We start from the raw sequence: 16270 nt of genomic DNA, 5'->3' as shown, positions 1-16270 counted from the left end.
TAACATCAAATACCTTTTCCTATATTCTAGTTAGCTGATTTTCAGTATGATTGCACGCTCAGACATGTGAGAAAAATACAAGAAGACGCCATTAATTGTATAAGTCAGAATTTTTTTATTTGGGAAAAAAGTCTGACATTTTGAAAAAAAAATCTGTATTCCAAGATTTAGAGAAAAAAGTCAACATTTTGAAAAAAAACTCTGAATTCTGAGATTTGGAGAAAAAGTCAGGATTCAGAAAAAATGTTGACTGAGAAATCCTGAAACCTGTGACATAGGTTTCTCCAAAATGAGAGCTTGTACTCTGACTAGAGAAGATACAAGTCTCTGACTCGGTGATGTTTGAGTCACTGGTTAAACTCTCAGTGGCGCTTTCACACCGGAGTACTTTTCCCGTTTAGTTCCGATTGGATTTTGCGTTCACACCAAAAAGAGAACTTAGTTCATGAGAACTTTTCCTCCATGTTCAGTCCCTGTTAGAGAGGTGGTACTATCCTGAGGAGAAAAAAGTTCCAATTTCTGATTGGCTGGGCTAATTGCAAACCACGCCCCGTAAATCTCGGAAAAGTTTTGTGAAGCCGCCATTGTATTTGCTGGCATTAGCATTATTAGCATTAGCATTAGCATTAGCCCCGCGCACCAACGGAGAGAGACTAACTTATCGCAACACAAAAAAAAACATTGGAGCGGTGGAGATGAGGAGGTGTCAGCGTTCTGGCGACTCACCTGCTTCTCTGATTCTCTCCTGACCTTCTTGTCTCTTTCTGTTTCTTCCAGCCTCTCTGTGTGAGAGCTCCACAGACTGAAGGCTGAACCAAAACACTTCAGAAGTCCACAAGGAGTGACTTTAACAAAGCCACCTGAAAATACATTTGCACTCAATCAACTGTATTTGCAGATAAGAAACCGTTTGTATTTGAATAAAAAAAAGAAACTAACCCTTTTCTTTGTGATTTTATTCCATGAACTTCCCACTTTTCGCATCATCTTTTATTTGACTAGCAAAAGTACTTCTTATGAAATGCTAATTCTCTCATTTGCAATTTTTTCTCCGTATTTTTTAAGCTGTTTATGCATCAAAAGTTATTCATTTTAATGCAGCTATCAGGGGAATCAAGCCGAGAATCGATCTCTCTTCCGCCCAGCACCCCACGTGAACGGGTATCAGCTGACCTGAGGGGGGGAGCCACACCACTCGCATATTTTCATTTGTATATCATCGCAATATTTGTTTAATTAAACGCTGTTAACTTTTATAAGCTTCCTTGGACTCTTTTCAGCTAATCCTGCTCTCAGGTTTAAATCACCGTTAAGTTTTCAAGATATTTCCTCCAAAACAGCTGATCGGGCGTTTCAATGTGCTAACTCTCTAAAGCCAGCACAGAAAATGTCTTGTTGCTATGGAGATATGTTCCCAGTCTTGCCTTTTTCCTTAATTAATAATGAACTTGTGTTAATGAATACAAATACCCAATAAAATACAGAATTTTACAAAGATCTTGTTTTACTACTGTGTTGTCCTCGGAACGATTTATTGACAAAGATAATGACATTTCATCAGATTACGTTTTCAGACGCTCATATATAGCTCCATCATTAGCACCATTTATAACGAATAAAACAAAGGGCCCATGTCATGCTTTTCCGGTTATTACCCGTCCCCTTGTGTGTTATGAAGGTTTTTATGCATGTAAACGGTCTGCAAAGTCACAAACCCTCAAAGTACACCCTGTAGCGAGTAAAACTCTAACACAGAAAATACCTCCCCAAAACGCCTCGTTGGAGATACGTCATTGTCCATTTGATTCTTCCATTTCGTTCCGGGTATGGCATGACATCATGCCGTACCCGGAACGAAATGGACCAATCTGTGGAGCCGTTACGTCCGCGGAGCCGTTACGTTAAGCCCCTGCTGATTGGTCCAAATTGACCAATCCACTGACTTCCTCACACACACATCTGTGTGCAGGGAGCAGGCAGCTCAGCTGATTTCTCCTCCCTGGCTGCAGGCTGATAACAGACAGTTGGGATTCTCTCTTCAGACCCATCCTCTCTGCAGACCCATTCTCTCTGCAGACCCATTCTCTCTGCAGACCCATTCTCACAGCGTTTATCAACCTTTTTCTTACTCAATATCAAGCCACACTTATTGTTTTTACTTCAGCTGTGAGTTTGTGTGTGCTCAGGATGAGTTTGGCTGTGTTTCGCTATGTATCCTAAACAAGGAAACAACACCTCCACGGAGCTCAGCGCGATTCACAACGTCCCGACCAATCAGAGCACACTGTGCTCACAGGGAGGGTGGGGGCTGGAGCTATTGGAGCTACAATGAGCCGTTAAAGGCAGAGAGTGAAATTCAGTGAATACACGTAGTTTACAGAGATGCTGTATGAGAAACCAATGTGAGTTTGGAGAGATGCTGTATGAGAAACCAATGTGAGTTTGGAGAGATGCTGTTTGAGAAACCAATGTGAGTTTGGAGAGATGCTGTTTGAGAAACCAATGTGAGTTTGGAGAGATGCTGTATGAGAAACCAATGTGAGTTTGGAGAGATGCTGTTTGAGAAACCAATGTGAGTTTGGAGAGATGCTGTGTGAGAAACCAATGTGAGTTTGGAGAGATGCTGTATGAGAAACCAATGTGAGTTTGGAGAGATGCTGTATGAGAAACCAATGTGAGTTTGGAGAGATGCTGTATGAGAAACCAATGTGAGTTTGGAGAGATGCTGTATGAGAAACCAATGTGAGTTTGGAGAGATGCTGTATGAGAAACCAATGTGAGTTTGGAGAGATGCTGTATGAGAAACCAATGTGAGTTTGGAGAGATGCTGTATGAGAAACCAATGTGAGTTTGGAAAAATGCACAATATAAATCTATTCTAGTAGACCTCAACAATGGAATTATGATCAGTGTAAATGGCCATGACATAGGCCCCAAACGTGATAAATGTGAAGCCAAGTGGAGTCGGATATTTAGACTTGTGTTTGACAAACAACAACAATTAGGATGTTAAAAGTGGTGTAAAATAAAAACAAGTCATAAAGAATTTTAGCATTTCCTTTCTTTGAATGACTTTGAGAAAGTAATACATTGTTTTATATCCACTAAACTGGATTACTGCAACGCTCTGTACATTGGAGTAAGCAAGGCTTCCCTGTCTCGCCTACAGCTGGTCCAGAATGCTACTGCGGTCAAGCCAGCCTCCACTTTGGAAAACACAGTCAAGCCAGCATCCGCGTTGTTTTGCGGTGCGCGAATATCCTATGCATTACGGTAGCGGTCTGGAAAAACTGCCTTCAAAATAAAAGTGCTTACTCGATCAATAACAATTTTAGCAAACATATTGAAATATGTACTATATAGGCCTAATGTGATCAATAATAATGTAAGACAAACTACGTATAACTACCACATTATAACTGACTGAATGTAAAACTTAAAGAGTTTCAAAATAAAAGACCTTTGAAGTCTCATATATGAGCTATCATCCCTACATAACAGTAAAACAAAAACTGTCCAGTATCAAATACTTATTTCACTTCAGGGTGATAGCAGGACACACCATCTAGTCACACAGGGAGAATCAGGACAATCTGATGTAGAGTTTCAAAATAAAAGTCCTTTGAAGTCTCATATATGAGCGATGATAGCTCATATATGAGACTTCAAAGGCTCTGTGTCGGTCAAAGTCTGAGCGCTGCTCCTCCTCCTGAATGACTCAGAGTTTGATAAGCCCTCCCTCTCCTTCCTGCTCTCAGACACAGCCAGCTCCACTCTGTGTTTCCTGGCTCCTCCCCTTCAGATCCACACTGAGGAGGAGGGGTGTAACCAACATGTGGGTAAAGCACAAGAGCTGATAGGCCACATTCACCGCCCACACACCTGCTGTTCAGATAACCTGTCACACTAGTTTCAGCTCTCAGGAAGTGAAACTCAGACTCGCTGCTACTGAGAGGTGAAATGGCGCAGAAAGGAGTTCAGCTGGACCGGGAAACCTTCTCTTGTTCGATCTGTCTGGATCTACTGAAGGATCCGGTGACTATCCCCTGTGGACACAGCTACTGCATGGAGTGTATTAAACACCACTGGGATGGAGAGTTAATCCACAGCTGCCCTCAGTGTAGGCAGAGCTTCACACCGAGGCCTGTCCTGCTGAAAAACACCATGTTAGCAGCTTTAGTGGAGGAGCTGAAGAAGACTGGACCCCCACCTGCTCCTGCTGATCACTGCTATGCTGGAGCTGAAGATGTGGCCTGTGATGTCTGCACTGGGAGGAAACTGAGAGCCTGTAAGTCCTGTCTCGTGTGTCTTGTATCTTACTGTGACCAACACCTCCAGTCTCATTATGACGTAGCTCCATTAAAAAAACACAAGTTGGTGGAGCCCTCCAAGAAGCTCCAGGAGAACATCTGCTCTCGTCACGACGAGGTGATGAAGCTGTTCTGCCGCACTGATCAGCAGTGTATCTGTTCTCTCTGCTCTGTGGACGAACACAAAGGCCACGACACGGTGTCAGCTGCAGCAGAGAGGACTGAGAGGCAGAGAGAGCTGGAGGGGAGTCGACTAAACATCCAACAGAGAATCCAGGACAGAGAGAAGGAGGTGAAGCTGCTTCAGCAGGAGGTGGAGGCCGTCAATGGCTCTGCTGATAAAGCAGTGGAGGACAGTGAGAAGATGTTCACTGAGCTGATCTGTCTCATGGAGAAGAGAAGCTCTGATGTGAAGCAGCAGGTCAGATCCCAGCAGAAGAGAGAAGTGAGTCGAGTCAAAGAGCTTCAGGAGAAGCTTGAGCAGGAGATCTCTGAGCTGAAGAGGAGAGACGCTGAGCTGAAGCTGCTGTCTCACACAGAGGATCACAACCAGTTTCTGCACAGCTACCCCTCACTGCCAGCCCTCAGTGAACCTACACACTCATCCAGCATCAACATCCGTCCTCTGAGCTACTTTGAGGACGTGACGGAGGCCCTGTCAGCAGTCAGAGACAAACTACAGGACGTCCTGAGAGAGGAATGGACAAACGTCTCATCGACTGAAGTGGAGGTTTTACTGTCAGCAGCAGAGCCCACCACCAGAGCTGGGTTCTTACAATATTCACAGGAGATCACTCTGGATCCAAACACAGCACAGACACGGCTGGTATTATCTGAGGGGAGCAGAAAAGCAACACTCGTGAAACAACATCAGTCTTATTCTAGTCACCCAGACAGATTCACTGATTATTATCAGGTCCTGAGTAGAGAGAGTCTGACTGGACGTTGTTACTGGGAGGTGGAGTTGAGAGGGGGAAGAGTTCTTGTAGCAGTCGCATACAAGAATATCAGCAGAGCAGGGGGGGAAAGTGTATTTGGACACAATGACAAATCTTGGTCCTTATATTGCATCCAAAACAGTTATTCATTTAGTTACAACAGAATCATCACTCCCGTCTCAGGTCCTTGGTCCTCCAGAGTAGGAGTGTACCTGGATCACAGAGCAGGTGTTCTGTCCTTCTACAGCGTCTCTGAAACCATGACTCTCCTCCACAGAGTGCAGACCACATTCACTCAGCCGCTACATGCTGGAGTTTGGGTTTCTGGTTATGGAGCCACTGCTGAGTTTAGTAAACTGAAATAGCCTGAAGTCATTGGAGGAACTCTTCTACTTCTTAAACTCACCGTGTGTCCATCAGAGCTGATTGTTCATGTCTTCACTGTGCAGAGATCAGCTGTCAATCAAACATGATGGGTGGGGCTTGAACATCTTATCATGAGTTGTTCTGTAGATGTTGGACTTTCTTCCGGCTCCTTCCTGTGTCTGTGTAGCCATGGAGGCTGTCACTGCTCAGGAGGATCCTTGTTCACCTGAACTGATATGTAAACTTTGCTCTAAATATGTGTTGGATATTTCTTTTGATTCATGTTGTTGTTTCTCTTGTAACGCACGAGTCTTCAGAGAGAAAGCAGCAGAGCTTCTTTTATTCTACACATTTTATTCTGTCATTCACTTTCTAAAACAATAGAGACATTTATAATCACATGTATTACTTTGACAGATTAAATGTTATTGTTGCCCAAATTAACTACACATGAGTTCCCAGATGGTTATAACACTTATTTCATCATCACATGTTTATTTAAAATGATATTACTTCCTGTCATGATCATAATCAATAAGTACATCATTTATTATTCTGCTGTAAATAGCTTAGAGTCTTTGCTTGGGAAATAAAATGTTATTGTTTTGCAGACTAATTGTTGTTGTTGTTGTTGTTGTTGTTGTTGTTGTTGTTATCCAAATAGAAATTGGGTACTCTGAGGTTTTATAGAACATAACTTATCAGGATAATAATCAATAAGGATATCATGTATGATTCTGTTTGAAGTAGCTGAGATGAAACACATGTATGGTGTGGATAAAGTGAGACTGATCATGAAATCATTGATCAGACTTTACTGATGGGATGTGTGATCAAATTAAATGTTTGGATCATTAATAAAGGTTTGTCTTTCAAAAACAAAAACAGGGTGTTCTTCTTGTGTTATGTCCAAGGTGCCATACATATGGAATGCCATTTAAGCCAAAATTAAATAAATAGATACATAAATAATTAAATAAATACATATATATATAAATATGCCTATGAAATACATTCTGAAATAAATAAATGAGGCAATAAATATGTATACATGTACATTTAAATACACATTTATTTATTTCAGGGGACTTGTATTTCATAATGACACATTTCCATTTCTTATATGCAAATAAACTAATAACTAAAATAATGTATGTTTTTTTCTGCTTTATTTGCAATACAAGTCATTTGTACCATAAGTTCTTAATAAAACTGACACTGTTTGACTCAGTCCTAGTTTGACTGCTACAATAAAATGAAGTAGGCTACTTTGACTGTGTACTTTTTGGGTAATACTCTCAAAGTCCCTGAGAACAAACTCATGCCACTTCTGCTATAGTTGATGAGATGAAATGATTTGTATCCATAAGTTCTTAATACAATTGGTATTGTTGGACTCAGTGTTAGACTATTACCACAAATACAATGAAGTATTTTTACTGTGTACTTCTTGAGTAATCCTTTGTCAAACTCCCCTCCTGAGTACAATAACTCATGTATTCTGCTATATTTGATGAGTTTAACATTTCACTTTCAAGCTTTCAACAAAGTCAGTGCATTTGAGCTGTAACCATTTTGATTCAAATCATTTCACTTTTCTGCATTTCTCCGCTAAGTTCAGCAGTTAGTAGCTAAAAGCAGCCAGTCACCATTCAACTATTACAATATTCTGCTTTTTCTGCATTTTCAGCTAAATTCAGCAACAAATGTGCAGTTTACAGCATTTGCACGCATTTTCAGCAGGAAATGCATTTCCTAGTTGTATCTTGTGCCTCTACTGTGACATGGTTCACAAAACATGTGACTTACAGATAAACAAATATAGCTGACAGCGTTAAAAGATAACTAGAATGTCAGGAGTCCAATAGAGGCGTTTCAGGTTAGGCTCTGTTGTGATTGGTCAACCACTTAGAGATGTCCCGCCCATTATCCTATCCCGTACAACTGTGTTGGAGCGCTAGCCAATAGAAGTGCAAGTGTTACAGAGTGTAAATATCTGGTAACACTTTATTTTGATAGTCCATAGTTAACACTCTATAAGTCATCAGTTGACATTCAACAACACTGTTTCAACAGACAAGTAACATGCATTTAACTAACTGCCAGTAGAATATAAGGTACATCTCAAGTGTTGATCTATAGATTTTACAAAAAGTCTCTGTTGACTGTCAACATGTTTTTTGCAACAGGTTATTAACCGATATTCAACCTTACTATCTGTAGATTGAGTCAACATCTTCAAAATTACTCAAAATCAATCTGTCAGTTGAAAGTCAACAGGGTCATGTCGACTATCTGTTGAGAGTCAAGATGTCAACTAAAGATGACATTAACCATTAGTTGATGATCAACAGATAAGCAACTTTAGAGTTTAGTTGATTATTACATTAAGCATTAATAATAGTAATACATTTAATTTCAAAGCGCTTTTTCAGGTGCTCAAAGACGCTTTACAGTGGTGATAAAACAAGATAAAATAGAATAAAACATATTAAAACAGCAACACAACTTAATTCACAAATTAAAAGCCAATCTGAAGAGGTGTGTTTTGGTCAGTGTTTTGAAAGTGGGGGGGTCGGTGCAGTCTCTGATGTGTTGTGGAAGGGAGTTCCAGAGGGTGGGGGCAGCGATGAAGAAGGCTCTGTCCCCCCAGGTTCGGAGCTTGGTTCGTGTGGGGATAGAGAGGAGGTTCGCTTTTGATGAACGAAGGCTGCGGGAAGGGGTGTAGTGGTGGATCAGGTCGGTGAGGTAGGGGTTGATTAGTTGATGATCAACAGATAAGCAACTAAAGTTTAGTTGACTATTACATTAACCTATCTGTTGATCGTCAACTAATCTAGAGTTGACTATCAGTATACTTTTAGTAGGTTCTCCACTGAGCGTTTGTAGGCATGTGTTAGGACTATCCAATTAAAGTGAAAAACAGTTGAGAACAGTAGAAAGTCTATAACCTATCAACAGAACACATACATTCATCCACTAATTGAATGCACAACTGATCAGAAACACTGGATAACTGAAGTCAATACCAGGCTATAAAGCACAGTAAAACAAACACTATAGGCAGGATATCAGAGAAAGAAAGCTTTTTTTATTTTAAGAATATGTTAATACATTTTATTAAAATTTGATTATTTCCAGTTTGTTTAAAAGCACAACATATTAACATACATGGAGACACATGGTTATTACTTGATGGTTATTCCAACTGCATCTGGCTCGTGGGCAACGTATAACTTCATGCTGTGCATCACGAGCCTGTTGCACTTCGACCTCTGCTGTTCCCTGTAAATACAAATGAAACACTAAATTGAGTACAAATCAGGACACACCATGTGTTTTCCTCAACAACAAAAATCACATCCGTCTTGAAATCATAACGAGCCAGTTTACATTAGCTGTTAACAGACGGTAACAGAGGTGCTATTCACATGCATTACAAGGGGTTTAAGTCATCAAAAAAAGGCTGGTTTGCAAGAAAATGAACCACATAGTCATGATATTGATATAGTTTATAAAATGTCCAACTACATATTTGTAACCCCACCTCATGCTCAGAGATGTATATAAAGTGGCACATGGGTCCTAGAATAAAAAAGAACAGACGATTATTTCAACTTTTATCTTGATAAGTGAGAGCGCATGCCAGTCTACATGAATGCAGGGCAAGGCATGTTTATGTCCAAAGGTTCCATGATGGAGTCGATACTGTTTTAAAATATCACTTTGAGTGGTGACACTAGTGCTGCATAGTTTACATCTCCATCCCATCTGTGATTCAAAAAATAGAAATGGGTACGTTTACCTGATGCTCATTATTTTAGAATGTAAACATAACACGTCTTGAATTAACCTCTGAAACAACAACTAGTCTGACACACTCAAGGGCTTACCTAATGTGAACCTGAAGTCCATAGCAGGAGGCGAAATGTCTTCAAGAGGAGGTGGGACTGTTTTCTGGGGAGGCAAATAAAAGAACAAAATAGTTACATGATGAAAATGTAACAATCATTTCAGTAGAATTAATTCAAACATATTTAATTCAATTAATCGAATCAAACATAATTAAAATATAAGTATAATTTAAAACGGTATTATATTTATATACATTTATAAGGATGGCATTTATTAACGATGGTATTGTTAGATACCAGTACAATTCAATGATTCTCTACACAGCGGATCCTAATTACTTCAATATACACTCCTTTATCTCGTTTGCATACTGTCTAATATCTATTTTACGTTGTAGTAAAACATCTCCTTAATAAAACTGTATTTATTGATATTTCTCGCTAAAGCCTGCATTTTACTGGACTACATTGAACACATCTTGCTGACGTTATAAATCCATCTTCGCCCAATTCACAATTTTACTGAATTGCGCCTGAATGCACCTTAACTGAAGAGAGCTAACGTTCTCTCCTGCAGAATCAGATTCAAACATGGATTTGCATCTATAGCGTTGCATAAGCATGACAAATATAGTTTTAGTTGCACTTCATATTGTATAATAACAACTCGATGCTGTAACTGCAGACTGAGTTTAAATTGGGTACACATCTAAGATTGTAGAAAGATAATTAATTGCTCACAGTAAAACAAACGGTGAAATACATACAAAGGAATAAATATCAAATCGGCGCATTAGTCATTAATCGGCCGTCTTGCGTTGTTGGGCGAAAACGGGTTCCTTGTCGCCCAAAGTCAATTTGGTGTGTCCCGAACCCTCGGCCGTGACACGCCTTATTTGGCCTTTCACGGTCGACACCCGGCCGATTCAACATGTTGAATCGGCCGGGTGTCGACCACAAGCTATCGGGCCAAGAAACCACTCTGATCAGCTGTTCAGCTAGCAAATGAGAAGCGAAACGGAAGTGAGGGACGTAAACAAACGATTTAAGGCACAAGACAGCAGCTAAACCCCAGCAGGTGATACTTAAAGACATCAAACATAGCCCTTAAATGTCCTCTCTTACCTCCCACACATAGCAGGGACATCTCTGATATCGGCGGGAACGTCCCCGGCTGTCCTCTGCTGAGAGCTCCGTGATTTGTTTGGTCAAGTCCGGTTTTTCATCTCATCGTAAATTTAGCAAGAAGTGGCCATTATTACATTGCTGACTCAATAAACTACACGCCCGCCAGAACACTGCGATCATCAGATGCAGGTCTATTAACTGTGATTTTATAGTATGTCTGCACTTTATGTGCTCATTTCATCATTCATGTATTTTTATATTCTAAAACATGTTTTCGATGGACGAGAGTGAAAATGGAACGCACACGCTATTTGTTTGTTTATATCAGTCTGTTCTTCTTCTCTGTCTTCCGGTTGTTGCCTATTTTGAATGACGAATACACACTACCGCCGCCTGCTGGTAAGGAGAGTTATTGCCACTCACGCATGCGCAGTTCGTACGTGCTCGGCTGAAGTCTTTGCGGTGATTTCCAGTGCGACACACGGCCAATACGCAGGAGAACTCGTCGATGGAACTGTCGGGGTCGGGTGTCGGCGAGTTCTCTGGTGACTGCCTGGTGTGTCAGGGCCTTTACATAACCTCTGGGTTATAAAGTAGTAGGGAATAGCTTTAGCGGAGGTATTTTACCGCACAACATGCAGCAGAGCCTCTGAGCCCCGTGGCTGTATCCGGCAAACGCTTAGATCGGCACAGGGGAACAGTTTGCGGCGTTGATTCTTAATACGTGCTCTTAACTTAACCACATAATTGTGTCGGTAGGCACTTGATGCAAACTTTGCCCAACACCATTTGCGCGAAAAAATAGACTAAGGCCCAATCCCAAACCACTCCCTCGACCCTACCCCTCCGTGACGGAGTGAACTCCGTCTGTAGCCACACTCGCAGCTGAATGAGGCTCCCTCCTGTCAGATGGAGGGAGTAAACACAGCGGCAAGCTATGGGACAAACTCCCCTCTCTCCGGCAGAAACAGGAAATGCCGTAACTGTATGTAACAACGGTTTCAAATCAGCATCTCTTAGACAAAAAATGTAAATTAATAACTCAAATAAAACTCCAAACATCTTTCATTGTGTTACTTTTTTGTAAAGCTCTTTTAGTTTTAAACCTGATTTTTATAAGCTTCTTAGTTTTTGCAACAGTCTGTAAATATACACAACTTTATAATAAAATGCACACATTTACCTTTTTCTAAATATGAGGTTATCATGAGGTTGTTAACATCGCAGTCTATCAGTGGATGTTTGCTGGAACTACTTGTAAACAGCGTGTTTCCTGACGGACACACACAGCGTGACTCCGGTCAGGTAGAGACCGGTCTCAAGTCAGCACCGATGCAGACTCGCTGTTTGAGGGCTTGATAGCCCACTCCCCCTCCACACCTCTCCACACTCGTTGGTTTGGAACAGCACTTAATGTGGCGGACCCTCCGCGCAAACGGAGGGGTAGTGTGTAGGGGTAGTGTGTAGGGGGCTGTTTGAGATTGGGTCTACATGAGCACAACAGGGCTGAGTCTAACTTTAACAGCAGTAATGGCGCTGGCATGTCGATGTTCCGTTCAAAACAGTGAATACAAGAAAAGTAAATAACACTTGCTAGTTAAAAAGCAGTAATTAATAACTCAGGTGGTATGCTTACTTGTTTTAGATGATTTGAAGAGAATCCAACGCAAACACGTGTCCAACTGCCGAAGAATCGCTGTAAAGAGGAACAGGAAGTCTCACACCGCGGTATTCTCGTTTGAGGGCGTGGCATGACCGTGGCGTTGACAAAAGCATTTTCATGAAGTTTTCCAAAACGTATTTATAAGAAAGTTCAGGAAAATGTGATATTAATTTACAAATTAATGAGTTCTTAAAACATGTTCTCATTGTTGCTTAAGTGTTAGTTATTTAAACACACATTGAAAAAAAGTAATTTAGGGCAAGTCAATTACATAAATAATGTTTTTCTTAATTAACAAGATTATTATCTCAGAATTCCAGGAAAAGTTCTTGTGAAAAACCTTTTTTCCTCAAGTGAATGCATTAGGCTTCTGTATTTATCTTATATATTAGTCAAATAAAACAGGAACAGGTGTTCATGACTCAAAAATTACATACATTATGAATAAATAACTAAATATTCACACAAAGCCAGAGTTAAGACTAAATTGAATTGCATTGCAGTGTCACAAGATTTGTTTTCAATCAATTTCAGTCAAGATTTTGTGGTTCCTAATGTGGTCATAGTGACAAAAATAAAAGCACAAATTCATGAACTGTCGAGGAGAAAAAAGATAACCTTCGGGTTAGACCTTGAGAAGATTATCCATTTCCAGCAAATCATTTTGTAAGCATGTTTACTGTGTTAAAAGGAATTTAAAACAGATTTCAATGAAAAGGTAATTACACCTGACTAACAATAGATTGATTAAACATAAAGTCAAGAGATTATTTTGTAATAATGTTCACACTGTTTTTTGGTAGTATGGAAGAGGACGCTTTGGTAACACCTGGAAAAGAAAGAGATCTTGGGTGTTTGGTATACTCGAGATCAAAGCTGCAAGCAGACGTCCCATTCTTCGCCTAGTAAAGAGAAGAAACAAGGAGACCCTTGTTCCCATCATCAAGAAGCATATCAAGCCTCAAAGTCTTGTTGTGAGTGATGAGTGGAGAGCATATGCCAGTCTTTCCCAAGAGGGCTACAGGCATGTCAGGGTCAACCACAGCCAGAATTATGTTGATCCACAAACAGGACTACATACTCAAAATATTGAGAGAGCATGGCAGACATACAAGAGGGAAGTTTGGCGTATGCGGGGGAATCGTTCTGAGAAAACCTTAAAAAAACAGCTCTCCTTATGAGTGGACCTACTGGTTAGCAAGAACATATACACATGGTGTACTTGTAAGACTTATCAAGGACATACGGGATGGTAACCACAGATCAGTTTAGGACCTTTCTGTAGCCTAATTGCTGTTGTTTACTGATGGAGCTGCACACCCTGGTAATTGGCTGGGGGTTAGACACACACATTGGAGCCAAAGGCTCTTTGCTGACGCCCATAAACGTCCTGAACACAGCAAAATAAAAGGAGAAGAGAAAATACAGGCAGAGGGCAGGGTCTCTGTAGATACAGACACCATCACACACTTCTATCTATACATTGTTTTTTAGGAAATTCCTACATATTATACCTTTAACGGTTGACCTTGGCCTCAGGGTAGATCAATAATTTAATGTTCTTCTGTTGGTCAGGTGTCGTTGTTTATTTTATTTATAGTTATTAAACTGTTCAAATCTGCAGTGCAGTGATTTATTTCCGTTTGCCTGGTATTGACTACCAGCTGGTAGATAATGTGTTTCAAACTTTATTTTTGACCATTTCACAACTGTTCAGTGTTTTTACTATATTTGTAGTATATTCTTAAAATAAAAAAGCTTTCTTTCTCTGATATGCTGCATATAGTGTTTGTTCTACTGTGCTTTATAGCCTGGTATTGACTTCAGTTATCCAGTGTTCGTGATCAGTTGTGCAAAACATTTCGCTTTATTCCCATGTCTGTTGCATATAATTAATAATAATAATAATAATAAATTGAATTTATATAGCGCTTCTCATCTGCCAAGACAAATCTCGAAGCGCTTCACAGCAAAGGACACGGATACAATTTGAGAGATTAAACAAATAATAATAATACAAATTATTAAAATTAAATTAAAATTAAAAATTAAATATAAAATATAAAATATAAAATATAAAATATAAAATATAAAATAAAATAAAAATAAATAAATTAAATAAAAGTCGGAGATATCGATAAAAATGGCAATACTCCAGGTGTACCATGCTCAAAGTTTATTGGAAGGCCTGCCGAAAGAAGAGGGTCTTAAGGCCGGTTTTGAAGACCTCGGTGGAAGGGGCAGATCTCAGCTGATCTGGGAGGGAGTTCCAGAGGCGCGGGGCGAATGAGCAGAAGGCTCGGTCTCCCATTGTTCGGAGACGTGTGCGGGGGATGTAAAGAAGAGGAGTGTGGCTGGAGCGGAGGGAGCGGGTAGATGTCTGGGTACGGATGAGGTCACAGAGGTATTTTGGGCTTTGTCCATTCAGGGCTTTGTAAGTGAGGAGCAGAACCTTAAACTGGATCCTGTAGTGGACTGGGAGCCAGTGTAGTTGTGCAACTATGGGGGTTATGTGTGCGGACCTTTTTGTACCGGTGAGAACTCTGGCTGTGCTGTTCTGGACAAGTTGCAGGCGGTTGATGGATTTGGCTGGGAGACTGGAGAGGAGTGCATTGCAATAATCTAGTCTTGAGAAGACGAGTGCATGAACCAGTTTTTTGGTGTCATCAGTTGAGAGTGAGGGCTTCAGTCAGGAAATGTTTTTCAGGTGAAAGAAGGAGGTCTTGGTGATATGTTTGATGTGGGCTTGGAAAGACAGAGTGGGGTCAAACCTTAGACCGAGGTTGGTGACAACGGAGGAGAGAGAAATGAGCTGACCATCAAGGGAGGGGCTGATGTTGGCGGCCTTGGCAAGCTGGTCGGTGGTGCCTATCAGGATTGCCTCAGTCTTGCTGCTGTTGAGCTGGAGGTAGTTGGTGGTCATCCAGGAGCGGATGTCTTCCAGGCAGGTGTTTAGTGTTTGGATAGTATTGGTGGTATTGGGTTGTGTTTTGATATAGACCTGGGTGTCGTCAGCATAGCAGTGGAAGTTGATGTTATGTTGTCTGATGATATGACCCAGAGGTAATAGATAGATTAAAAACAGGATCGGCCCCAGCACTGAGCCCTGTGGGACCCCGCATGTCACTGCGGTGTCATCAGACCTGGAACCCCCCACAGCCACGTGGTACTTCCGGTTGGTGAGGTAGCAGGAGAACCACTTCAGAGCCATGTCCGTCACCCTGGTGTAGGTCTCGAGGCGGTGGAGGAGGATGGTATGGTCCACTGTGTCGAAAGCTGCACTCAGGTCAAGTAGGACCAGGATGCTGGGTGACCCAGAGTCGGCTGCCATCAGCAGGTCGTTGGCTACTTTTATTAGGGCTGTTTCTGTGCTGTGTGCAGGGCGGAAACCTGATTGGAAGGTCTCATACATTTGATTGTCAGACAGATGAGACTGGAGCTGTGCGGCCACGACCTTCTCAAGTACTTTGGCAAGGAACGGGAGGTTGGAGATAGGTCTGTAGTTGGAGAGGAGTTCTCGGTCGATATTTGTTTTTTTCAAAAGTGGGGTGACAACTGCTGTTTTGAAATGGACAGGCACCTCACCAGTCTGTAGTGACTTGTTGATGAGTGTTGTCAGGAAATTAACCAAGGTTGGCGAACAGGTTTTTAGCAGCGGGGTGGGTATGGGGTCGAGGGAGCAGCTGGTAGGCTTCGATTTGCCTATGATGGCTAGCAGTGCAGATGACGTCACCTCGTTGAAGCTGCAGAGGGTGATGCCGTTGATGAAGGGAGAGCAGGTGGGTGGGGTCCGAGCTACTGTTGAGGCTGTAATGGTTGCTCTGATATCTGCGATCTTGGTCTTAAAGAAAGCAGAGAAGTTATTACAGAGTTCTGGAGAGGCAGCTGGGGGGTCTGTGTTGGAGGAGTTGAGAAGGCGGTTGATAGTGGAGAATAAGGTTCTAGGATTGCTTTTGCCGTTGTCTATTATTGACGAGTAGTATGAAGAGCGGGCGTTTTTTAGAGCAGTAG

General features: G+C 41.3%; 1 protein-coding gene across 1 annotated transcript; it reads left to right on the top strand.

Moving 5' to 3' along the window:
* The first annotated feature begins 3782 nt into the window (after window positions 1-3782).
* On the top strand, window positions 3783-6487 carry LOC117470650 (tripartite motif-containing protein 16-like). The gene has a single exon (XM_034115462.1). The coding sequence runs from the start codon at window positions 3961-3963 to the stop codon at window positions 5611-5613; it is 1653 nt and encodes a 550-aa protein (XP_033971353.1). The 5' UTR covers window positions 3783-3960; the 3' UTR covers window positions 5614-6487.
* Window positions 6488-16270: the final 9783 nt, after the last annotated feature.

The sequence above is a fragment of the Trematomus bernacchii genome, unplaced genomic scaffold, assembly GCF_902827165.1.
Source record: "Trematomus bernacchii unplaced genomic scaffold, fTreBer1.1, whole genome shotgun sequence".
In the NCBI taxonomy this organism is placed as follows: domain Eukaryota; kingdom Metazoa; phylum Chordata; class Actinopteri; order Perciformes; family Nototheniidae; genus Trematomus; species Trematomus bernacchii.
The sequence above is the reverse complement of the archived record's forward strand: the minus strand, read 5'-3'. Positions and strand labels throughout refer to the sequence as shown.